The sequence below is a fragment of the Bombus affinis genome, chromosome 4, assembly GCF_024516045.1.
Source record: "Bombus affinis isolate iyBomAffi1 chromosome 4, iyBomAffi1.2, whole genome shotgun sequence".
In the NCBI taxonomy this organism is placed as follows: domain Eukaryota; kingdom Metazoa; phylum Arthropoda; class Insecta; order Hymenoptera; family Apidae; genus Bombus; species Bombus affinis.
The window spans coordinates 11,507,728-11,534,086 of NC_066347.1; the positions used below are offsets into that span (position 1 = coordinate 11,507,728).

The following is a 26,359-nucleotide window of genomic DNA, read 5'->3' on the forward strand; positions in this document are numbered from 1 at the left end:
TTCGATGCTTCTCATTCTTCCATTCCATTATTTATCTCTCTGTCTGGCTACTCTCTCATACATCGATCATTATTTTCCGCTCCGTTTCCTCGTTTGCATTCAACCTTTTTCTCTATTTTTCGTTTCTTTTCTTTATTATTATTATTATTATTATCATCGTCATTATCGTTATTATTATTATTATTATTTATATATCTTCCTCGATTCGATCGCTAGAAACACTTATTCTCGTTCTATCGTTCTCGCAACGTTTCGAAAGTGATTCGGATTAACATTGCCTACCCAGAATGTAGACAAAGTTGAGGTTATGTACGATTAGTTTAAAGTTTCCCAGAGAAACTCGCCTTTGTGCAAGCCATTTGTTTACGTGTGTTCCATGTTTTCTTTATCGACAATTATCGGTCGCCTATCTTATTGCGATTGAGGTTACGTTCGATCGAAACGAACAATATTATGATCAACTTGTTGATTTTTTTTTCCTTTCTTTCATTCGAATTTATGTCGCTCGATATCGCGATTCTTGTAAACGCTAAGGTTTTTTCTTCATTCGATAACTGGATTTTAATGATATTAACACGAATGTACAAGTGTTTGAACAATCGAATAACTGCGAATCATTTCACGCGTAAACACTGTCCTTTATTACGTCATTGTTCATGTTTTATTAGTTTAGGAAACGGATACAAAGCATTCTCGATGATCATACTAAATGGTTTTAGCCTCAATCGGAATTTGTCTATTTGTCACTGAATCTGTGTATTCGTTGAACACAATGTTGAATACAATGAAAGAATCGACATGTTTTCACCTAATTTTTATTTTTAATAATTTATTAATTTTATATACTTTTTAATTTACGACATCAATATAAAAATATAATTTAACTCCTAACTGTATATATAACTGTATGTATATATATATACATGATATGTATAGTGTGTATATATGTGTAGTGATATGTATAGTACAGTTATACATGATATGTATATATATATAAAATAGTACTATACATATCATGTATAACTTAATACATATATATAAATGTGCAATTACGCATACTGAAGAAAATCAAATGTTTCTATCGTTTAACAAATAAGGAGATAACAAGTTAATAAGTGATCTATCATTTACTTCGGCGAATGCTAAGATTCAAAAAATAAAATTCACAGTACAGTAATTTATGCCATTATTTCTGTACTCTATAAATATCACATTTTTCTATTATATCGTTGGTTTTTTTACACATTTCGTAAATTTGACACGTTTCAGGACTCCGTTCAAGAAAAATCCGAAAATCAATGGAAAAGATATAGATCTGTACTTGTTGTACGTTGTCGTTACTGCCCATGGCGGATGGATAAAGGTGAGTCCATACTGACGTGTATGTATACAGTTTTCTCTTTAGTTTTTCAAGTACTCTTTCCCCAACATGCCCCATGTACAAAAATATTTGATATCCATAACTTCATACGTAATTCTCACGTAACACAATGAGCGAAAATGTCAGAAATATTATGTTTCTATGTATTATTAGCAAAACGTGTGAATAGGGTTTTACCACGTACCTGGATACGGTATATGCTATCATTTTGCACTCATTTTTACACTCGTGATCCGTTCGTTTGAATTATAGTTTCCACACTAATTTATATTTCTTGATCATTTCTCTTTTAGATTATTATCATTGCAAATACATGCAATATACCAAGGTTCATAGGATGATGCTTTGAATAAAAATAAGACACTATAATGAGAATATTATTTTGCTTCTCGTTATCCTTATATCATTTTATATGATAAAAAGAAGGATAATTTTATAATTTAATACTTAGGGTACGAATCACCCGTGTTCGTACTATTACGATACTTGTCTACACTTTAGGCACATTGAATGAGGTGTATCAATCGTTTATCTTTTATTTTATTTCAAGCACAATAAGAAAATGATACTCGAACATAAAGTTTATCGAATGTGTAGGTCTAACATTTTGTCTATTATATTCTAATAAAAACTTATCGCGTTATATTACAATACTGTGACAAAGCTTCGAAACACGCATAAACTATCTATGTGGACTAAGAAATAAAGAAGTGAATCTCGGATAAGCTTACTTCTCACCGTTAGCAAACGTGTAACTTTTATAAGATAATGCGAATTTTTATGAAATTTATGCGATGAAGGAGGAATTTCGAACGTCCCAATTTCCTTGTCGTCAAACAATTGGCTCTTCTCAGTTATATCCAATCTAGTTCGAATATATTCAACCGTACGTGGAGCAACGTTTATTCACAAATCAGTTTCACGATCGGTTCGGGTCATTCTGTCGCATTCCGTGTTTTCATTCCAAGTTACACGCCAGAGTGTCCATCCTACCGATCAGGTACTCGATTCGGTTCTGCGCATCGAAATCGCTTTGGCTCGTTTACCCACCTCGAATTTCGAGTATGCGAATGCCTCGAGCGTCCGCGCACGCTTCTAGGCGCGGAAAGGACGAATGGTCGCGTGTTCTTTGCGACGGAAACCTCCCAAATCCAAGACTACCAGTCTACTAAATATGTACTAAGTATGTGTATATATATATATGCAACCCCCTTGAGGTAGAATTATTAAAAAAATTAATAATCTGCAAACTAATTTGTAATGTGCCAAACAAAATTGAAAATGATAAATCAACACAACCAAATATTAAATTTGATAAATACAACTTACTTTATAAAAAATGCATTGTTTCAGTTATATGATTCAAATTCGTAAAACGTTGGAACACATTTGCGACAAAATTTCTTCTTCGGTAATTCTTCTAATACGTACTTCTGCCCTCCCCCTTTTTTCTCTTGTTTCAAGTTCTATCGTTAAAAAAAAAAAAAAAAAAAAAAAAAAGGTTTGGAATTTTTGACTTGGGGTGCTTTACTGCTAGAAATACACGAGGTTCGGTCCATCACGCGTGATTAATAATCGAGCAATGCGTCCCGGAAACGCGGGAAAACGATTGTTTGGCGAAACGGGTACACTCGTTCGTCGATCACGTGCTTCGAAAATGAAACTTGATCGGCGCATTATATTATAACAATGACAAAATTTATAGCTCCTTTATTACGTGAAATCAAAGTAAATAACCCTGATAATAATTGCATAAAAGTGTAACTAAATTGCTATTTTATATCTTTGTTTATGATATTTTTCAAAGAAAGAAACAGTTCACTCTACATGACATATTGGATGGTTGGATTATTTATTATATTAGAAGATTTTACAACCTATTATTATATATTAGATATTATGGGATATGGCGGTTCACGTAAACAACGCAATAGTGTAATATTCGCCTCTTTTGAACTACTAACTAACTACAACCATCTATGCAACGTTTACGTATAATTATATTCGTTTAATAGTCAAAATATTTTATTTGATTTCTTTTTATTTGATATTTAAATTTACTGGGCGTGTACTGCCACACGTTTGATATAAGCACAATTTTCAAAATCATGTGGTGCATATAAATATACATACATAGGTATATTTCGCAAAGAGTGTACAATTTTTCAATTTACTCGAGATATACTTATGAGCAGGAAATATCTATGTACATTGTACATAGATGTAAAACGTGAAACTTGATGCTATCTAGAATACAATTATTTAGTTATACTTTTACACTTGCGATAGTTAGAGTTGAACATATTGGCAATCTTTTTAGCACAGGAAGCTCACTGTATACATTTTTCGCGATTAACCTCGCCTAACCTCGATTTCCGATAATCGCGTCTTTCTCATCGGGAGAAGACCCAAAACCAAAAGGTCACCGCCCAACGTTACACAACGTGTACGGCACGAACTTGTCAAGTTTATAAACAGTAATTTACGCGCGCGTGTTGTCATTCATGCACGTGGATCGATACGTACGCGTAACATTATGGTTAACGAATCTTACAGAAAACAAGAATGAATCATGTTCGGGTATTTCTTACATTTTGACAAACATACAGTATTGTTCGCATAAAGCCAGGTGCACGCTGACAGACAATTGTCCGTGGACATGCGTTGTTTGTCCAAGAGAATTTATTAGCATTATTATCTTTTAATATTCGACATGTTGGTTTGGAATACATTTTAATAAACTGAATCGATTCAGATGTAATTTCTCTAACGTGTCAAATAGATTTCTCTTTCCGGTGGAAAGGTCTTTTCAGGGAACACCGAGATCTTTGAGATCCTGCATTGACTCGAATCAATTCAGAATTCAATCTCAGATCTAATTTCTGACCATATTTTTCCAGATTTTTTTAGAAAGTAAAAGCAACTTTACAAGGTAAATCTATATATATATAAATTGTTGGGGTTCGGCGTTAAAATTTACGAGAGAGCCTTGTTGTTAGAACTGGGTTCACGGAGTGAAATTGACGATGTCGAGTTGTCAACTATGTATACACGTTATGTTTACGTCATTTATCGATATCACGCATACGCACGCTCGCGTGTTTCTTTTCGCACGCTCAAATTCTCAGGTGATTTATTCATCCGAATGTTCGCCTCGATGTGGTTTCTTTGTATTATGCATATGGGAAACGATAGAATAGAATTCGTTTCCATAAAACTTCTTGTTAATGTAAATTTGAATTCATTTCTATTTGTATATTTTATTTAACATTGGAAAACAAACTGTGAAGTTTGAACAGTGACTCGGACATTTCAATGAAATAATTGGTCGTCCATTTGATTCACATAGTAGTTTTCGATTCGTCTAACGTAACGAGATCTCTTTGCTCTACGATGAGTAACGAAGTGATCGAAATGATTTTTTTGTACGCGGTATCCTTGTCTCTGCTACTCTCCGCTGCTGCCATAATTCGATCGGTTTATTTAAGAATAATACGTATCTATTCTTTTTTTTTTTTTCTTTTTTTTTTCAAAACGAACCAATCTTTACGTTTGGTGATCGCAAAATTATTTCTTCGTTTAAAGATAAGTTGTAAGAGAAAGTAGTAGCCGTTGTATAACTTTTCAAATCGATATTGGAACGTTGAAACATGCGTTCTGTTAAAGATAGAATTTTTGCTGGTTGTTTATACCTGCGTCGTTGTTTCGTCGCTTTTTCGTTATACTCAAAAGACCACCGTGTAACAATTTTTGCAGTTAAAGTCAAAGCGTTCCCAACTACTTTTTCGTTCGAAATAATTTATTGGTAATGCGCTTTTTGTATTCGAACGGGCTTCCGCATCCTCGTGACAGCGTTCTCTACCGAGATAAACCAAGGATATTTCTTTACGCAATTACGAGAGAAACGTACTGCCTCGGATCAAAAAATTACAACCCTTTATAACGCATCGCTATGAGATTCTCTCAAATAGAATGTACGTTACATAGTTATAAAATAAGCTATTTCATTCGCATAAGTTTCTGCATGATTGCTTCTCTAGAGTAAAAACCGTTGGTCTATGTTTTCTTAAGAACCGATTCGATATATATATATATATATATATATATATATATATATATATATATAGTTGTATGTATGCACATAAACGTCGTTCATAGGTATGCACTTGTGCGGTGGCAGCGCTGCGGCATAACATGGCGCGAAGCTTTTCACCTCTCTTCCTTCTCGTTGCATCTGGTAGCATCTTAACGTATACCATCCGTCAAAATAACCATTATACACGTCCTTTCTTAAATACATTCGTACCTTCTATGCAATGATCCACTACTTTCGCGCGTACAATCTTTTATAATTCGTTTCTCTGTTAGAAATTGAAATTCCTCGTTGGACGTTGGTATATAATTTATGTCGCTTTCTACCTAAACTGAATTTGAAATAACTATTTATAAGTTCGAGCATTGTAGTCCATTCGAGTATACTTTACATTTGAAAACGAATAATACTTATTTGCCATTTCATATCGATCACTTCGAAGAATTAGAAAAATTATGATTTTTCTATAACGGATTAAGTCTACGGACGGCGCAATCAACAATTTTAATATTCGTTCCTTTGTTAGAAATACTTCATCGAATTGTCACTTTCCGGGAAAGTCGTACCACAGAACACGTCCCGCACGATGAAAAGACGCGTCTGGCTTCTTCTCGCTTCCCTTCTCCCATCGAATCTACTTTTTCAACTTGCGAAAAAGTGCAAACGCATATAGAGATCGAGAGGACGACTTATTCGTCATCGAAGTTATCGTCAAGGGTACAACCCCCTGAAAAGGTGCATAACCTATACCACAGCGATTCCCAACGAAAGAATCATAGTGAATTCTCCAGCGAATAGCGGAACTTTTATAAGAAACAAAATTTCATTAAACTTCTTACCTTTCATTTTCTTTTTCCGCTAATTAAACTTATTGATGCGGATAAAGAGGACAAAATATACCCATCATGGGAATTATAAGTGTTTTCGCTTATTTCTCCTATTTCTGAAAAGTTTTTTTATTTCTTTTTTCTTGTGTATCGATGTATTTATGAAATTTACTATTTTTCGATCTTCGTCTCGGATTTCCACGCGATTCGAGACACCGCTTCACGTCGGTCAAACGTCGACCGCAACAACACAACGCTTCGCGCTCGAAAAGGAAGCGCGATGCATCCAAGCGGAAAACTCTGAAATTCGTTTCTTCGGACTATGGACGTTGCTGCAAAGGCACCTTTTCCATCTTGAGGCAACGAATTAAGCGTCAGCGGTCGAATACTGCTATAAATTCCAATCCAAGCCGCTATTCTAGCAACTTTCGATCAATCGTTTCTCCATGCTCGATGTATCGCGAATCACGATAGTCATGGTGCATCAATTATGCAACGACTTATCAAGTCGTTTGTAATCGACGAATCAGAGAAAACAAAAAAGACAAGAACGAGATAGATTGGATTTGATTCTACCGTAGAATCCCGACTGTAAAATACTCGGCTAGAATATCACCTTTTTTTTTTTAGATCCTTAAAAGTTGAGTTGGGTTGTTGAGCTCGTTGAAGCCGAAATTAAGCGTCGTTCTTCGTGGAAATAAGGCGTAAAAAATTTCGGCCAACCTGTTGATATGCGATGTCCTCGTGAATTTTGACGATGCCTCTTTTTAAATTTGGTACTCTTAACCTACTGTACGTACCGCTTACTCTGTATGGTTTTGAATCGTGAGTAACGATTTAGGTTTCGGTTACTTTTTATTTTTTGACCGCGCGCGGCGGCACGAGGCGGCCGGTTAGGCTGTTATCATAAAGAGAACGGTAAGCGATAAAATTGGCATTGACTGTGCCGTCACGTGTTTTGCCGCTTACCGCTCTGTATGATCATGGCGTTACACGGATTTCCGCGGTTATGAGTGTCAAGACCTTTGTCGGGAAAGTTTTCAAAGTCGTCCAGTTCCGTGGAAAATGATCATTTTCGGCTTTAGCGACTTAAAATATCCTCGAAAATACGCATTCGAACAAAAAATTTTGCAACTCGGACATTATTCTTTACCCTAGAATTTTTTCGATAATTGGACAACTGTTCCGGAAATCCAAACGTACGGACAATACGGAAGTTGATGCAAGGTCAGGGTCACTTGCAGAGAGGTATAATTCGGGGTGGGAGATAGATCATGAACCGAAAGTGGGAAGAAGGTGCGCGCAGAAGGGCGGGGGAGGGGAGGGGGCGAGGGAGCGAGGATGAGATGGTGCGAGTAGGGAATAAGAAAGAGGGAGAGAGAATATTATATGAGAAGGAGGAGTAGGAGGAGGAGGAGGAGGAGGAGGAGTAGTTGGTGGTGCGGCGTACGAGGGCTTCCCCTCAACAAGTGTGATCGAAGCTCGCTAGACTATATAACCCGCGGTTGGGTCGCGACTACGCTCAGACTCAGAATGCATCGTGGAGTGCGGATCTGTGATTCGAGCGGGTTGACGCCATGTTCTCCGTCGCGCGCCACCGGCAGACCTAGTCGATCAATTTGATTATTACAGCCAAGATATCGAGAGTATTCTTTACGGGGGAAAATATCTTTAGGTATTTTGGCGTGTTTTTGCATTTTGTGATCCATCGACAATTAATCGATTGGGTGGTTAAAAAATAATTTTTGTTATTTAATTTACTATTTGATAAAACTTGCGTCAAAACTTAAAGTATCAAAATCATACATCCTTTTTCTGTACAACATATCCGCGATCGTTTCTGTTCAGTTTAAATCATTCGGTGTAACTCAAGGTCAAGTATTTGAGATCAGATTTTTTTAATCTTTCCAGCGATGAGTAAATTCGGATAATAACTAATCCGATTGATCGATTCTACGAAGTATAATACGTACCCTATAAGAAGGCAAATTTTTTCTGCAGTGACTCGTTGCGGATGTCGATTATGGAAATCGTGTCGGTTTTCCCAGCGTGCTTCTGAATCATATCGTTCTTTATCTATCAGCATATTATGTGTTTATTCTAAATCTATGTTCTTGCAACGTTCGAGCTCTAATTTAACGTCTTGGAGATACGTATAGAATACATATATATGTATATATATAGTTTTCAGAATTATTTTTATTGAAATGGAAGAGAGTAAATAACGTTTCCATTTCGAATTTAATGACGTGTGTGTTTCGTACGCCTGAAATTTGAAAATATGCTAACGTAACACGAATCGTGAATTAGTATTACAAAGATGAACGAACTAAAATGGGATACCAAACTTTTGTATAATTTACAATTATCTACGGTAATACTGTATCTTTGCCCGGTTAACTGTCGCAGCGTTATCCCCACCACTTCTCGGGATTGTTAGTACGGGGCGAACATCCGTGTTATCTCTTGCTTAAGGTATTTATAGCGTGGATTGGTTTTCTTACGATTTCTTTGAAATTTTGACGATACGTTATTTAGTATCGAGGTGGTATATATGTTGTCCGTGATAATTGTAGTTGCGCTGGGCCTCGTCCGGAGTAATTGTCGCTAGGGGCTGTAGATGTCACAGCTGGGGTATTGCCGATTTTTCCTCCGTTTTTTGCTGCGTGGAAGAAAAATCGGACTCCGGTCGTCGGGATTCGAAACCCGGGTTCCGAACGTTCGTAACCCAAGGCGCTAACCACTGCGCTGCCGTTGTCCGACGCTAGTTAGTGTCGAGTGGTGGTATTTGGATTGTCAATTACCGCCACAATATATTATATATAAAGAATCACACACACATATGTATATATATACACGATTCAATTTTTAAAGAGCCTGGTCTTATCGAAATGGAGATATTCGCCTTCAAAGTTGGAAGTTTTATCACGTAATCCCTGTAGTAAGTGGCTGAAGAAATTACCTTTTGATTAATTGCGGGAAAACCGTCCTTACAAAGTTGCTAGAAAGCTAATATGTCGCGTGAAATGGCTAGAAGAATCTTTTTGTAGAAAAACAATTCAACTCCGACCTCGTCGGTTTCCAATAAAAGTAACGCGAAATATGTAATTTCGGCGTGCAAAGTGCCGTATAATATGATGAGAAGTGCCGTTCTGGCCATTTCTGAATTGTTTGTTAGCGCGCGTGTAGAAAGTACAGACAGCCAAGAAATTCCTTCCTAGAGAGAGAATCTGGGACATGCGCGAAGAATATGACTTTCGAGGCTTCGCGTATGTTAGTTTTGAGGTGTATCGTCGCGCTACAAATACCTTAATATCGTCGATGACATCGCTATAGGTCATCGAATCGATAAAATTTTTCTTTTCTTTTCTCATATTTTATTATTGCAAGATTGCTTTTATCGGTATGCTGACAATTTTGCGATGATAGTGATTACTAGACACGAAGATGATCGAGTAATTTGTTACTGAACTTACTTCATTAATAGATAGTAAAATACGTATGTAATAGACATTTGCTTGAATGTTTATTTTTTTAGTTAGTGTAACATATATTGCTAGTTTCTAAGTTTGTAATTATTTGACATTTTTTGCGTTACATTTGTGATACGTTGATGCACTTGACGATACTTTTTTGCTGTCACCGCCCATAAGCTATATCTCCTTCCATTTTACTTACCTCCCTTAAAAAAAAAGTATTCCAAGTGTCTTTGTTAAGAAATTCTCCGCCTTCACAGGGTCGTTAAAAGGCTGTTCACTCTTGGGAGGTTCACGATCTACCAACTTCTCGAAATCAATTGGTTTTTACCGCGCGACGGTCGCTTCGGCAAAAAGACAGAAAAGGGAAAAAAGAAAGATATCTCGTATGTTCGCCCGGTTGAATTTATCAGCGCGTTACGAGGCTAAGTCGCTCTACTCCGGTTAAGGAGTAGTCGGCGTGAAGTGAAAGTGTGTAGAGGTAGAAATTATTAGCGAGTCGCTGGTGTGTAGAGCGGATTCTTACAGAAGTAAAACGATTGGATAACTCGAAACTCATACTCGTGTGTGCACACGCGCATCGGAGCGCGCTCTCCTGTCGGAATACATCTGAAAGTTTTTCGCGAGTGCGCGCGGGCGGACGGGCGCGCGGGCGCGCGTTCGGCTACAAGAAATTCGAAATAAATTATAGTGATCTTCGAGCTGGACGTGTGTAGCCGGCTCTCCGTTCTACGTTCGCTTTTCTAATCCATAAACTTGTTCGTGCTTGGTTAAAGAAATGCCTCTACTGATTGCTACAGTCACGCAGTTACACGTGTAATGAAGCAAATAAGAGTCTTATTCAGAAAGCTGTAAATACTTTTCTTCTTCTTATGTCACATTTGTTATTACCAACTTTGTAGACCGTTGTTATTATTATCGAAGTTGATGAAGAGAACGAATTTGATTATAATTAGTATCTTTATAACGGATATCTGATAAAAATTGGAAAATTATTAATTTATTGCTGAAAATTCTATAGATTGTTTTGGGTACGTAATATTTACACGATTGCAACAACTTTAATGATTTATCCTATTGAATGAAATTACTGCCGATAATGTAACGTTTTATATTTAATAATTATTTAATTAGATTTTATGGGTACAGTGTTCGCGTTGAATTTTATGAATACAAGTTTTGAATATGCAGTATGAATATAAGTTTATTGCACCAGGATTCTTTCTTTACTCTTCATTTCGCATACTTTATTTAATTGAAATATCACAAACACGACATTATAATTAATAATATACGTTTAGCAGTAATCAACGAAAAGGAATGAAGTGGTAATGAGAGAAGCTACTGTTCTAAAACGTAATTTTTACAAGGGTAGAAGAGACAACGTTATTCAGAGCTTGCGTGCCTTCGATAAATATATTCTTACGATAAAAAAACTTTAGGTTCTTATCTTTATTTCCGTTCTCTAATTGTAATTGTTTTTAGTCGTATCTAGAACGGTGTAATAGAACAGCAGCGTGAAACCAATGACAGTAATGAAATTGCAGAAACAGTGATAGCCTTATCGAGTGCATTATATGACCGCGCCTACTTTAAAATTGAAATCGTCGATTACTGAGATCAAGAAGAACCAGTATGCTCGCAGTTGATCATTAATCTTCTTTCTATTAATCGAAATACAGTAACGTAGAAAAGAAAAATAAAGCAAGAGGAAGAACCATTGCTTTTTCTTGTGAAATTTATGAAATAGTAAGTGAAATTTTATAAAATATTTTGTTGTTAATAAATTTCGATCCAAGGAATATAAATCGTAAAATCGTTCGGCTTTTTTGACGAGTGCTCCGTTATTATTTCACTTACAGAAATATTTCAGCCACATTGAAACGTATAATGCTATTTATACTCGGTAACCAGATGGAAACGTTAAATGTCGATCAAAGTCCTATGTGAACTCGATATATAGTTCCTGAAAAATAATAAATGAAGTTTAATATGTTTTGTGAATTGCTTCTATTTTTATTTATGCAAGATTACATATAATTTTGTTAAAAAGTAGCATTGAAAAAGGGTGCAGAGAAATTTTTGTAGCCGCGAGTAATGGTGTTAATTTTTAATGAAAAAATAAAATACGATGCAAATCCACGATGTCATGTACTACGGAGTTCTAAGAGTACAGAAATATTCGAGGTAATACGTTTCGCCTCCTCACATGTCGGTTCGCTGTTGCATACCAAGCGTGCTGGGTTCGTCAGTCTCGCACAGTTTGCTGCTAATCTAAATATTTTATCTGAGGTTCCAATTTCGAAATCATAGACCAGCTAGAAAATGAACGTGCTTCATTATTTTTAGCTATTTTCGGTCACACGAATGGATAATTCCAATATTTCGTTAGAATCTTTGAAACGTCAAATGAGGAATTCTCTGAAACAAGCAAGTAAAGACTTATTATATTCTAAAATGTTTATGAGATTTGTAGAAGATTTTTTATTTGATGAATCGATGTGAAATCGAAGATGAAGTACAGTTCGAAGTGAGCTTCTCCTGGAGTTTATCCGCTGCACGAGCAAGTAGAAACACACGTGTAAAATCACCGAAACGCGTCGCGATCGAGCGACCAACCAGATAAAAACATAGGCGTAAACCACGCGTAAAATAAATTGTAAAGCCTTTGCGTTTTATCGGGATAACGTGTGTTGTCAAAGAACCCAGTGGCGGAACATCACGCTCCTACCGGTTCCGGCAAGAAAAAGCGCGGGGCGGGGACAAGAGGAAGACGAGGAGGAGGAGGAGGAGGAGGAGGAGGAGGAGGAAAAAAGAAAAAGAAAGGAAAGACCCCTTTGCAAACGAGAGGAGCCCCGGGAGAAAGAGCACGATTGCGAGAGCAGCGTAGAGTCAGAAGGATACGCTATGTACTTATGCAGAAAGAGACAGAGGGAAAGCGTTATACGTTCGCAAGTGTCCGGCTTGTTCAAGGGCGCGACTGGTATACGGGAGAGTCTTCGGATGGCCGTCAAATGGGCACGCAGCGTAGTCTGGCATTGGTCTGCTCGCTATACGCAGTGCGTGTAGCGTGCGAGGAATCCACGACGAAGTCGGTAATGCTGAGTCAGTCAGGTGCCGCGGCGCCTCTTACATCGCTTGTACTTGGAAATGGTAGGTGCGCACGTAACAGAGAGAAAGAGTGAGAGAGACGAAACGAATAAGATATGGAACCTAAAGTATGTTAAAAGATCAGTATTAAAGAGAAAAGTATTACGATTGACCGTAAAAAGAAAGGGAACAAAGGGAAAAGAAGGAGGTAATAGAGAAAAGAGAAAGGCAAGATATAAAGGGGGAATGAAATGGAAAGAGAAAGAGACGAAGCGCTATTGTTGGGATGGAGAGGGAGCGGGGCGTTCGCTGGTTCGCTCCCCGGTGATGAGGTACGGTCGATATGGCAACGCCGCGCCCTGGTACACGCATACCGGCATCACTGCCCGCCCAACCATCGAACAGTCGGCAACGTCGCTCTGGCAGTACGCGGGGGAGGGGGCAGTCAAGCTCTCACACATCGAATGACGAGGAGACCGACCTCATGCCCTGCACACATGTGCAGCCGGGGACACCGAAGAGAACTGAGATGCCTGGCTGGTTGGTTGCTTGGTTGCTTACTTGGTTGCTTGCTTGCTTGCTGCTGCTGCTGCTGCTGCTGCTGCTGCTGCTGCTGCTGTTTCGCTTGTTTTCTTGCCTGCGCGACTGTCCCACGCACGCGCTTCACTGACGGTGCATCTCTGTATCCAAATTGGCCAAGTACTTTTCACTCGGAGATTCGTTTTTTTTTTTTTTTGTTACGGAAAAAATAAGTATCTGCTGTCTCTCTTGTCTCTTCAAATTATTTAGCTTGTTCTATGTTCTTTCGGAAAAAATCCATAATCAGAATTACTCGAACGAAGGAAAATGTTCGTTAAATGGAATATCGTTTTCATTGAAATATGAATTGTTTGACTGTTTGAAAGGCGTTGAATAGAAAGCGTTTACTTTTCCGTCGTTAGATTCCTGTTTCTGAAAATAAAATTGATCAAAAACGGTACATTCTTTATACGAAACGAGACTGTTTCGTGTACCAAGTGCTTTGACAAGTATACCTTTCACGGATACGTGAACGTACATACACGATACCGTTAAATCGACCAATTGAATGGTTCGACGTCGAATTACGTACATATGCTTCTCTTATAGCGCATTAAAGTATTACATTGGACTGGTTTCAAACGTGCATAGCATCGTTCATAATACCAACATTGAACTTATACCCAAAAGGCTAAAGAAACGTCAAGTTTATCGTAAGAGCCTATATAACCTCGTTTCGAAGGATCGAGCTGGTAAGATCGGATCGCTGGCTCGCGAACGGTATTACTTCGATGGTCGCATGATTCGCTACAGTGGAGGCATTCCTCTTTTTGCTCGTCCCTCGATCGTAGGTAACGACACCTACTACCTCCTTGGCGAATGTCGCGTGTGGTGATGCCGTACGATCGGAGTAGCAAGTAACGCGGAGAGAAAGAGACGGAAAGAATTGGAAAGCGAGAATCGCTCGAGTGGAAGGGAGATGGTGGCATGCCGCGGCGTTGCCATTCTGTCAGCCGAGGGCAGACCACTTCCGAGAGTACGCCTCGTGGTGGCTATAGTGCGGCAACGTTGCTTCGACAAGATTAAATAGAGATAGCCTGAGGTATACGCTCCGCCGTCGTAAGATGGGCTCACCGTTAGTCGAGGAAGAAGTGAGACGGATAAAGGACAGCTAAAGGGAAGCATATCGCCTCAATTCGAACTCGTCGATCGTTCTCTTACCAACGCGAAAACGTCTAACGCGTAACTTTTTAAGCGCGTCGCAGCCGTTGTTGATATTTCCTTTTCGTTTCTACGATTTTTCCTTTAGTTTCTTCCTTTCATGGAAATTAAAAGTGTATTTAGGATGCATATCGTGTATATACTGAAACGTTTGGATTAGCGGAATAAACGTTATTGTCGTGAGATTGGAAGCAGCCGAGTAACGCAGCTAATAAATCATACGACGTATTGTCGAAACGTTCTAAACGTTTTAAAATGTGTTTGAATATTGGACGATATTGTTACCAATTTGAAAATAAACCATTTGAGAACTAAATTACAAATATAAATTGCACATCCACGTTTGAATCGATCAACTTTTATTGTATACAGTTTATTATTGCAAACGAAGTATCCCATTTTTGGTTTGATCGCTAGTGCAAGCTACTACGCGTTAAATGACTGTAAGGGAGAAATTCTGTATCTATCGTATATGGATAAAAGTGTGTTCGACTTGCCATTGTCGCGACTCCGCAAGCAAGTTGGTTCAAGTTGACGCGTTATAGAATTTCTGGTACTGCGTCACCTTGACACCAAGTGAAATTTGCTTTTTAAACGGAATACAAAATATAAATAACTTGCCTGTACAATGAAAAAAATATGTTGCACATGAAACACCAGGGTGGCATGTTTAAAATCATCCAACGTTCCTAGTTACGTTTCAAAATTCTACTAATTCAGAGTCTTCTAATTCGTTTTTAACGAAGCTCGAAACTTTCCATTTAGACACGTCGATATATAGAAAGTTGTTGGCGTCGTGTTGCTTTTGTCTGCGAACAGAACTCGTTGGAAATCTTTCGCGAATGCTTGCCTGGTCGAGCGATCGCGTTCGTGGGTGGGGTGGGCGAGATAAATACAGTAGCCCCCTCCCCCATGCTTGGAAAGTATCTCTCTCGCGTATAGAGCTCTATAGAGGTGGAAAAATTGCCAGAAATATAGAATAAATCTTTTCACGTACATAAATATTTAACACCGACGTGTTAGAAGATACGTTTGACCTTAGAGAAATACGCGAACGATTATGAATCTATTATTTCCTTTTGGAATCGACCTATCGCATCTATCTATGCGAAGGTTATGGTACTTTTTCATTTTGTATTAAGAAGGGCTATAGTAATGTTTTGTCATATCGTACGAAATCGTATTTGCGATCGTAGCCGGCAAGCAGAATTAGGAAAATCGTGTAAAATCAGTTAGGCAGCGAAGTATGCTTGTTCGGAACAATCATCGATTAAACTAAATTAAACGGTTTTTCAGGTTAATTGGAAAATTCCCCTTACTCGTCGTGCTTGCTCTTACACCAGGACGGAAAAATTTCGAGAAAATGTAGCCGATTCGTTTGGTTCACGAGTGACTCATATGCAATTCCGAGTATCAGCGATTCATTGGTACGACCGAGGCTTGCGTTAATTTACGACCTCGTCGTATTTCTTCTATCGATTACATATATCGTATTTATATATTATATACGAGGATCTACGGTAATCGAAGCTTTTTTGTCGTTCCCATTTCTGCACCGTGCACGAGATACATCGGTATTAATGGCCTTGGCCGAGCAGTTGGTAAGCCATCGTTCGAACACGAGCCATCGCCAGAGGTCACTGTACTTACCTTTTCTCTTTCCTCTCGTTCGCTCTTGCTTCGTTCCTTTGTCACATCGGCTTCGACCCATTTGCGGCGTACGCATGTTCGCGCGCTTTCCGTGTCTTTCTACTTTGTCTCGTCTTGGCCCGAAGCTTTCTCGCCAACTTGTCAGCTGGAACGTCTGCAACCGTGGTTCTCTTTTTAACGAAAAACACCTTTTGCTCACCAAGTTGAAAACGAATGTTTCTCCGCAGCTGGTGTTTTCTTACTGACTCGATGCTGGTTGTGTCGTACTTTCCGTCGATTATTTTCGGTATTCGAAGAAACAATTTGCGATCATCTATATAGGATCGAGTGAAGATATTTGTATCGATTAGAGTCGGTAGAATATCGATTTTTACCTGACTTTAGAGAAATTGATGAATCTCGCAATATGCAAATACGTTTGCGCATTTTTGTAATACTTTTGTTGTATCGAAGAACCATACGTAACTTGTCGATGAACGTGAAGATTCGGAATATTATTTAATTTTTGACATTGAAAATGGTGGAAAAGCTGAGCGCGTGTTTCTTAATCCGTATTATCTGTGGCGGCAGTCGGGTAGCTGGATAACCCGTTGGCACACGCGCCATTAAAGAATGATCGTAAAAGTGGCGGTAGTTATCTGAAACGAGCGTAGCGTTCGGTTTAAGATAAATCGTGCAGTGGCGGTCTAATCCTCGCGTTATTAATACTCTTGTGGTTCGAGAAGTAACGCGTAACAATAATTCCCATTATCGCATTTACGTTATCTGTAATGGATTGAGAATTGAAATTTGTATGATTTTTAGATGCCATCAAGAGGGTTAGCTGTTCAAATGAGGTGATGTTTTGATGAAAACGAGCGAGTCTGTACAAACTAAATGCTGAATAAAACTTGTGAAATTCAATTATACGGTATTTCATTCATTTCTGGCGTTTGATTATATTTCTAACGTTATGCAACGATCGTTAATATTTGAAGAAAAACTTTGGGTTACGCGGTAAAAGTGAATTGTTTTTGCGTTTAAGGGAAATATTATTTGCATGCAAATTTATGCGAAAGTCGCGCGTATTTGCGAAGCGTATTTGCCGCGCATAGAATCGCAAAAAAATGAAAGATTCGATATTATTAAATATTACTTTCAGTTTTCAATTTTTTGCAAATTTTCAAGCGATGGGAATCGTAGTAGCACCCGTTATACCTGCTTGCAAGGAATATGGTACAAAGGAAAGTAAGATTGTACCTGAAAAAGTGTTCGGTTTTCTAGACATTTCGCTTCGCGTCGTTTCGTTCTACGATAGGAAGGAATTTTTGATAGATACTGCAACGTGGGCGGCCATCGTAATAAGTTGAGTCTGGCGGACACGGTATCTCATTGGAACACACTCGTCGCACTGTGACTCTGGTAGATTAGTTTATCTTATGTAACGAGTTAGCATGGAGACAGAGAAAGAGTATGGCCATTGTTTGGTTTGCGACAACTGTGTGCGCACAACGTGGCAGCCGCACGAGTTCGCAGATGTGCCTCGATTGTCGACCGTTGCCCGTTGCCCGTCGCCCGTTGCCCGTCGCCCGTAGCCCGTCGTGTTGCGTCGGTTCGAGCTTTTCGCCCAAAAAGCGTATTCATATACCGATATTTACACACCGTCCGTTTCGTGCTTTGCTGAAAGAAAGACCAAAGTCTTCGAGATGTTGAAATACGTAAATGTTTTCTGTATAAGACGTTGAAAGAGAAAAACGATAGGCTAGAAGATGTTGCTCGTAGCATTTCGATGTAGCACGAATATCGGTGTCCGCGTCAACCTTCCGATACACAGATTATCTTTCGTATTTTCGAGATAGTTATGTACATACATACGCACGATGCACAACGCACGATGGTCGTTGTTCGTTAGGTAGCGGAGAATACTCGGGAATATTTTCGAGTGCGCGTTTATCCCGAAAGAAATCGAAGAAAACTGTACTTTCTCTATGAACAAATTTGAAAAATCGATTTCTTCGTTGCTCCGTTTGCGTCTGCTATACCTCAGCCGAGGTGGCACTCGTACGTGTTATCCGTGAAGCCGATGGACCGGACGAACGTGCTAACGGCGAAACGTTTGATTTCTGCGAGATGAATGCGAGACTTCGAATCGCATACCGCGTTGATTAATAAATTATCGACCGAGTAATTTTCAACACCACGTCCGATAAAAATTCCATTTATCGATATAACAATTTTCTCGAGTATAAATTTCGTTTGAAAAGTTTGAAGGTAGATTAAAGCTAAAAAATTTAGTCGATACGTAACGCTTTTAAAATTTGTATAACTTGTTTTTTTATTTAATTTGAGAAATTCGGATTCGTACGCGCATACGTGCAACAACGAGGATATGATGCTGAAATAAAACGCCAAGTTTTTCGAAACGCTGTTTCTGGCTAATATCTATTTTTTCATGTATTTTCATCGTTCAATCGCAAAACCGATCTTACCACTTATATAATCTCTTACGTGTACGTTGATAATATTATTAGTGTACACGCTATACATACTAGTCCTTTTACGCGCGTGCCATTCGATACGAGAAATCTCGGAATTTCGCAGGCGATCGATCGCAGCATTCGAATCAGTTAAAAAAGATTTTTTTTTTTAAATTTGTTTGACGTTAACAAACAGATCGTTTGTTCCTATACGTCGAACATCGCGAAGAACCACGTTCGAGTAATATTATTTATTTAGATTTTATTCCGGAAGGATGGACTTTTGTTTCTACGTTGATCAAGTATGTCTCCCTTTCCTTTTCCCTCCCCCTTTTCTTCTTTTTATTTTGTTTTCAGGGAAAATGCTACAAGCCATTAAAGTCTTAAATCTTTGTTTTTCCGTGTATCGACTGTCTGTGTATCGAACAACTGAAAATACAATTTGAACGTAAAAATTGATTGGAAAGGCAAACTTGTTGCATGCATTCGATAAACACGACTGATTTGATCGCGGAGTGTAGGAACGACAGCCGCTACCTGATCCCGTCTGAGTAGTTACCGCGTCGTTACAGCATCTGTGATAGCATTGCGATCGTCTATGGTAGAAGAAGGAGCGGCTGTTCTTCTCTCGTCGCGAATTACGTGGCCTCTCAACCGCGCGCATTGCGTATTCCATTGTCGTTGACTGTATGCACGTTTATTACGCGGACGCGACCTCTATCCAACTACTACGCGTACCGTGAAACCGAACGCTCGGCGTTCATCGGACCGTCGATCGAACGATTACGCGCTACTAAAGTATAGGATATCGTAATTACCGCCAATTATCGGGCAAGTTGGCTGGCACCGCGACCAATCTCTCATATAGGTGATATATAGTCGCGTTTATTACATCGTATCGTTTCGAAGCTGTGGAAATCTTTTTGGGAACACGCCATACGCTTAACGCGAATTCTAGTTTTTCGCTTTCAAGGGGTGTACACATTACGTACAATTACGAGTCGATCTTTCTCGATATCGTCCTGGCGCCCGTTCGGCCCACGAACAAAGTTGCCACATGTTTCGCCGAATCGAGCGATATAATTACGCAAGAACAACGAGATCTATCTTATTATAATGGTACAACGCGATAGAATACGGGGGGTAAAACAAGCCCGAACAATTTCGTCGCTGCAAATCTTCGATCGATGCCAACGTCATCGTTCGATACCGCTCGAATTTCAAACGCCAAGGCTCTGAAAAACACTCGCATCCGTCCAAGTTTCATCAGCGCCAACCCGCGAACCTGTCTATACGCTCGTCGTACGAGCAAGCAGCGTCCCTTACGCGTCAGCTGCCTACCAACCCTTGAAGCAGAGCCGTCGATGGTTTGGCGCGGATATCGAGGTCATCCTGGCCTTTCCGTATCGGGCCGCTACTTCCGTTCGCTGCTATACGCTCGTGCCTGCTCCCTCGCGAGTGCTCTGGCGCACATAGTTAGGCAGCCAGGCGCGCATACGCGCTCGCTCTCGCTCTCTCCCCCTCCCCCGAGAGAGGCACCGGCGAGAGCTCTCCCTATACGTGTACGCACGCGAAGACTTCTTCGTCCGTTCGCGTTCATTCAGAGTTCACAGTCAGTCAGTCACCAGCACACCTCCACCGATCAGCTGATCCCGACGACGACGGCAGACTGCGCGTCGCCAACCCCTCCGCCCTCCTACCCTTCTTCTCCACACCCGTCCCTCCTCCTCCACCTCCTCCTCCTCCTACCTCCTACCTCCTCCGCCACCTCCTCCTGCTGCTGGTCGTTCTACTACTACTGCCGGTACTGGTGCCGGTGCCGGTGCCGGTGCCGGTGCCGGTGCTGGTGCCGGTGCCGGTGCTGGTGCTGGTGCTGGTGCTGGTGCCGATGTTGGTGTTGGTGCTGGTGCTGGTGCCGATTTTGGTGTTGGTGCTGGTGCTGGTGCTGCTGTTACTGCTGATGCTGCTGTTACTGCTGATGCTGCTGTTACTGCTGGTGCTACTGCTGCCCCTTCACCCTCTGGTGGACGATCAGCTGACTGAGAACTGTCAGTCGTGTGCCTGCGAGTTCACGCGATGGTGGGGCTCTCCGCACGATCCAAGTTGCTTGCTTTTTGCTGTGCAGGACCGCGACGCGAGACGATGCGCCGCGCCGAACCACGCGACACCGTGTGCCGTGCCGCTGTCCAAGGTTGCGCGAATCTCGCCGACAATTCGGTTACCGACCGTCGTGCCAGAAACTAGAAACCGATACGGCTAACTGTTGGGTTCAGTGATTCGAATGCAAAGGATATGGGGTAAGAAGGTTAATGGTTGGCGTTAGCGAGTGGCTGATATATCTGGAAACCCGTGGTGACATTCGTCGGAGAACCTTCGAACGATACATGCATCCATTTCGATATTTACCTGATCTTAGCTTTGTCCACCGTTTCGGCACAAGTTGCCGTTAATAGAATCGCTGTCGTCTCTTTGTCTTTTTCTTTCGTTCGAACGAGAACCGCGTCGCAGAAAACCGGACGGATACTTTGTCGTCGATCTGTTTCTAACTTGTAAATAATAGAACTCGCTTGTTCCATTTAAAAGTTCCAACTTTAAGCGTATTAAAATTCGACGTCGAAGAATTGACTTTACGCGTATAAAGAATTTTGCGAACAAATCGCTTACGTGATTTCGTGCCTCGAGTACACCGATCCTGAAATTCCCTTAATTGGTACTCGATACTCGAGATGCTAAGAAGAAGTTGCGATCGAAGTAGGTTTGCGCTTACAATTAACCACGTTGTTTGGATTTCTTGCTCGTATCGCGAAGCATAGAGTGGAGCGGAAACGGAGAAAAACGATCGCCGTGATTTCAAGTAGATCTCGAGTCGAACGTTCACCGGGGCGGTACTTACTTGGTCGGTATTCTGGGAACAGGGTTCTTGGCTCTCTTCGTTGCGTTTATCGTCGATCATCGCCTGTGGAATTTATAATGATCCATCGATGATCCGTGTATCGTCTGGTAGATTCGGGAATCGATGAATTGGCAGGTGTTTCAGGCCATTTTGTTACGACAGACGCGCATTGTACAAAGAGATCGGATTCGTCGGATCGTAAATTTAATCGTAGCTGAATCTAACGAGACGACGGTAACAATTATAAGCGACTGTACGCGCTTGATATTTGCGAGCAGCTCGTATTTCTTATAGATTTATCTCGTTCTTAAAGAAGAACGCACTTGTATCGGTATTTTTTAATAAAACTCTCGATCGATCGCTTCGACTTGGTAGCTGTAAAAAAAATCTCTTCGTAAAACGTATACGTACGTTATATATTTGTTATAGCATTTTCATACTGGTTAATTAGATTCGAGTATATGAAACGCGGTATCGTTTGCTAGTAGTTTTGCATGACTAGAAACGTTCGATGGAACCGTGAAGGAGAGGAGGCGTGCAACGTGCGTACGTATGTGCAAATACTTTTTAGAACCACTCTACGTGTATTGCAAACGATAGAAAATCGCTGCAAACGAAAACGAAAACGAATACGTTGATCCGTAGGAACGCGAGGATCAAAACATCCGCGGCTCGTCTCAAAAATATGCCGACGAATCGTGGATACTATGTTTGGCGGCATTGTCGAGATCGTTGGTCGTGTCGAACGGAACATCGAAAGTAGGACGTCGATGCAAAGATTTATCCTCTGTGTGCGTGCGCGTGAGTAGCGTCTTGCTGTCGGTTTCGAGCCCCACGTACGATACACACAGCTGCGCTGCGTCGGCTACATCTATCGGTTTCGCCTTACTTTACTTCATAGCCGATGAGAGACAGACAAATGCGTCAGCGTGCTCGTAATTCCAACCAGTTCTCCGTCTCCTCGAGCAGACAGGCCGATTGGAAAATATAAAACGCGAAAAAGCTGGGAACCAGTTCGCTGCTGAAAAACTAATTCATCGTTGGTAATAATCGTGGTAAATACGTGATATATCTTGCACGGGAGGGGAAAGAAGAATCGAGAATTGCATCGTGTAGCGTATCCTACTAGCGTACTTATCCTATTTTCAGCAAAATATAGGCTTGCTCCATTTTTTCGCCGTTTCGACTTGCGTTAATTCGTTCGAAAAATCTGAAGAAATTCTAATAAAGGTATTTTTCTACCGCGCGTGAATTATTTAAGAAAAAAATGAGCAGAAAAACAAGATCATCGTGAAATTAACATTTTCCTTTTCGTGATATTTTACCGTCTTAAAATCTCTACAAGTACGTCGCAAATGTCGTCGTACTTATTCGGCCGCTCGATCGGTCGCGATTGGTATATTCGTGTTAAAATCGTAGGCACGTAATTCGTGAAAGTAGTAATAAAATATTGCGTTTGAACGCGAACAAGTTTGAATTTCCTTCATCGATCGCGACTAAAAGACGCGTCGTTCGAACGTTAAACAGAGATACGTACATATATTCGTAGATTATTTCTGCGACAGAAAATCGATGTTGTATGTGTTTCTTTGATATCGCAAATACGTAAATAATGAAAAATATACAGCAACGTAATACACGTCGGATTAATTAACGCAAATAAGAAGACGAGTCGTTCGAACGGAATATATCGTTCGTATCGCTGCATGTACGTGAAATATGTACGCGAGATCGTGAATCAATGAATTCAAATTGCGTACGATATTTCCTTCGAGTACGTCGCGTTAAAGCGATGAGCGACCAATGCCGACATGTATAACCGTGGAAGGAACGAAGGTATCCGCGATATCCATTCGTTGGAGACGTTCGAAACGATCTTCTCGGTGTGGGTAACGCGGCTGACCACCGGAAGGTCGCCACCGACGAGCGATCTTCTAGACGAGCAGCCGGCTATCCTCACCACCGTACAGCGGGGGATGATGAGCGTGGTAACAGGGTTCGAGACACACGGTCGGCCGCCGCAGTCGATGTATCTGTTCGACGACGAGATCGAGACTGGTTAAAATCTCGGGTGCGAGGCACGCGGCGCGCGACGCGACGCTGGAAACGCGAAAAAGCCGAGCGATAGAGCGCGAAAACGGCGGCGCGCGCGGAGCCATAGGCCAGAGAGTGTAGCTGGCGGGCCGGTGCGGTGCAGCATGGACACCGGGGCGTTAGGGAGGAGGAGAGCGTGTGCGAGAAGGGGCGGGAGAGAGGGGCAGCGGGAGAGAGAGAGAGAGAGAGGAAGAGAGAGACCATGTCCTACCCCAACGAGCACGTGGTGGCAAAGACACTTTCATCGTGCAGTCCCTCGGAGGCGAACGAACACGTGGATAGCGTTCGACGCTCTCGAAGAACGTCTCCGCGCATGCGCTGTGTAATTCATACTGTCAAGGTCAAGCAAAGTCGCACGATTACAGCCGAGACGGGGGCATCCGCGTGTGCCGGTGCTGCTATGCTACCTAATCGGCGCCAGTAAATCGCGCCTATGTATATGTATATGTATACTTGGACTGGGATGTAATAATAGGCGGGCAGGCGAGCGTCCTCTTCGTACGCTTTAGACCCGCGCTCTTGCTTCTTGTTGCTCTCGACTAATCGGTAGTCCGTGTCCGCGTCGTTTGTAAGGCACGTAGAACTTGGCGAAAATAAGGGAAGCACATTTTTTTTGGAAGCGCGTGGCATACGGACTTGCATCGCATAGCATTGCAAGCGCCAAAATGTCACGATTTGTCGCAGGTATTAAGGCTACCGCAAGATAGAGTCGAAATCGTAAGTTTCAACTTTACAAGCAATATCTCTTATACCGAAGTTCTTTTGAGTTTGAGACGCGCTTGCTATATCAATTTGTCAATTTATCTCGGTATCTGTCCCTGTGTGCCGCCATACGCACACGCGTACGCATACACACACACTATGATACGAAATGGTTTCCGTCCTTGTGTTCCTGTGGTAATGGTGCTTCTGCCAACCTTACACAGGGGGCTATTCAGGGCGAACGGCATGTTTTGCGTTATTGTTGGTTTCGTCGCGTGTGACGCGCTCGACAACGATGGCGCTCGCGGTGCATTGTTTCTGGTGGTAAAAGAGGATAATGGTGTATCGAGCGTGAATGGCGTTGATGATGGATGTTGCGCTTTGCATAGGTTATGTATTATGATTTTACTCGGATAACCCGGAGCGGTTGGAATATGATTGGCGAGCATCGAATATTAATCTTTGGATACGACGAGAGCGCTTTTAGTGACAGTAAGCGCGCGTATGTAAGATGCTACTGTAAGTGGTACGTGTTTATTTTATTGGTCGTTAAAAGATAGATAGCGATGCTCGTTGGCGATAGTCAGTCAACCACCCAATTTTATTTTATTTCCAGATTGTGAAATATTAACGAGTCGTAAACCGGAAATCTAGCTTGTTCGAGAATTCTTCGTTATTCTCAATTTAGCGTGGCCAGGTAACAACGAATTATTAAGAAATCGTAAGAAATAAACGGCGATGAGGTCGTTGTAGCTTTTACGACCATCCTTATTTTTCCTTATTAATCGTTTCGTATTATACGTTGTACTTTTTTTTTTATGATATAACGTTATTATAAATTATATATGCTATTGTTTTTAGACTTTCTCTATATATTTTGCAAGAGACGAATGATTTTTCAATGATTTGGTCGAAATGGCCGGAAATGCGTGGCAAATCGTAAATCTCTGAAATTTTCATCGTCGTTACCAGCGCTTTTTATCTGTAACGTTTCAGTTTCTTAATACCGTCGGTAATACTACGTTTAATCGCATCGTTGGTCATATTTCGTTCTTACGTGATTCCTTGTTTCCATTTGTTCTTTCCTGATCTCTCTTAATTAAACGTCGACGAGTGGCGTGCTAGGAGTTCGCGTTGCTTGTTTTACCTTACCAAAGCTGCTTACAGTTTGTCACGATTTCCTTCTCTCCCTCTTTCTATATGGTTTCTCTGGATCGAACAAAAAGTTGCCGCAGCTCGAAGCAGATTCCTGTTAGCTTCTTTGTCGAGACTGGTAACTACTTCTTCCAGGCGACTTGCCTTTCTTACCTGCTTCTCCCCTTCGATCGAACGAGACGCTAGCCTTAGAGGTTCGAGCGAATTCTCGTTGGCCGATCTTTCTACGATCGTTGGCCGGTTCTCCGCGAGGAAACGAACGAAGAAATTTTTCAACGTACAAGTATCGTAGATAAGACGGAAGAGCGTAACTCACTTTGGACTTTGATTCTAATTATTTTCATTTTATGACGCGTGATGCGATACCGAGTACCTGGGCGTACGTATTAATTGCACAGCAGCGGTTAACAATCGTAGTGAGAGATCAGCGTTTGTGTGAAAAGACAATGTCTGGCCGTGTCTTCGTCGAACGATATATACCAGCACCTAATACGACAACTCCGATACAAATTGTCCCTGATAGATAAGAGATAGCACGCGTTAATCGCTAATAAAAGGTTATCGAAGTTGAGGTAGTTCTTTATCGGGGGAACAGAGAACCGCAAGGCGGGAGGTATCCCGATAAATCTCGCGTATCCTAACGTCTGCGTTTGTAGAATGTCCGATAACATCGGCTAAACCATAAAACCTTGTCTGCGTATGTTTACCAATGTAAATCTTTGCATCTCTTTCTTTCTCTCTTAATTCCTTCTCAATTCTTTTTTCACGTTCTTATCGTTTTCTTACGCGCCAACGATTTCGC

At 40.9% G+C, this 26,359-nt stretch overlaps 1 protein-coding gene and 1 long non-coding RNA gene across 5 annotated transcripts in view; one reads left to right on the forward strand and one right to left on the reverse strand.

Annotated features, from left to right (window-relative positions):
* The window catches only part of LOC126915053 (AT-rich interactive domain-containing protein 2), a 56,895-nt gene that overhangs the window by 1,042 nt on the left and 29,494 nt on the right, over positions 1-26,359 (forward strand). For all 4 annotated transcript variants that reach the window (XR_007710007.1, XM_050719366.1, XM_050719367.1 and 1 more), the window contains exon 2: positions 1,270-1,363. Coding sequence is in view for 3 of the 4 variants with exons in the window: in XM_050719366.1 (XP_050575323.1) it covers positions 1,270-1,363 (94 nt within the window). In the remaining variant the exon portion in view is untranslated. The remainder of the gene's footprint in view (positions 1-1,269; positions 1,364-26,359) is intronic.
* LOC126915180 (uncharacterized) lies at positions 10,996-16,691 on the reverse strand. The gene is made up of 2 exons (XR_007710057.1): positions 16,258-16,691; positions 10,996-13,818 (listed from the first exon to the last, which is right to left on the reverse strand). It is a non-coding gene; the product is annotated as an uncharacterized LOC126915180 (long non-coding RNA).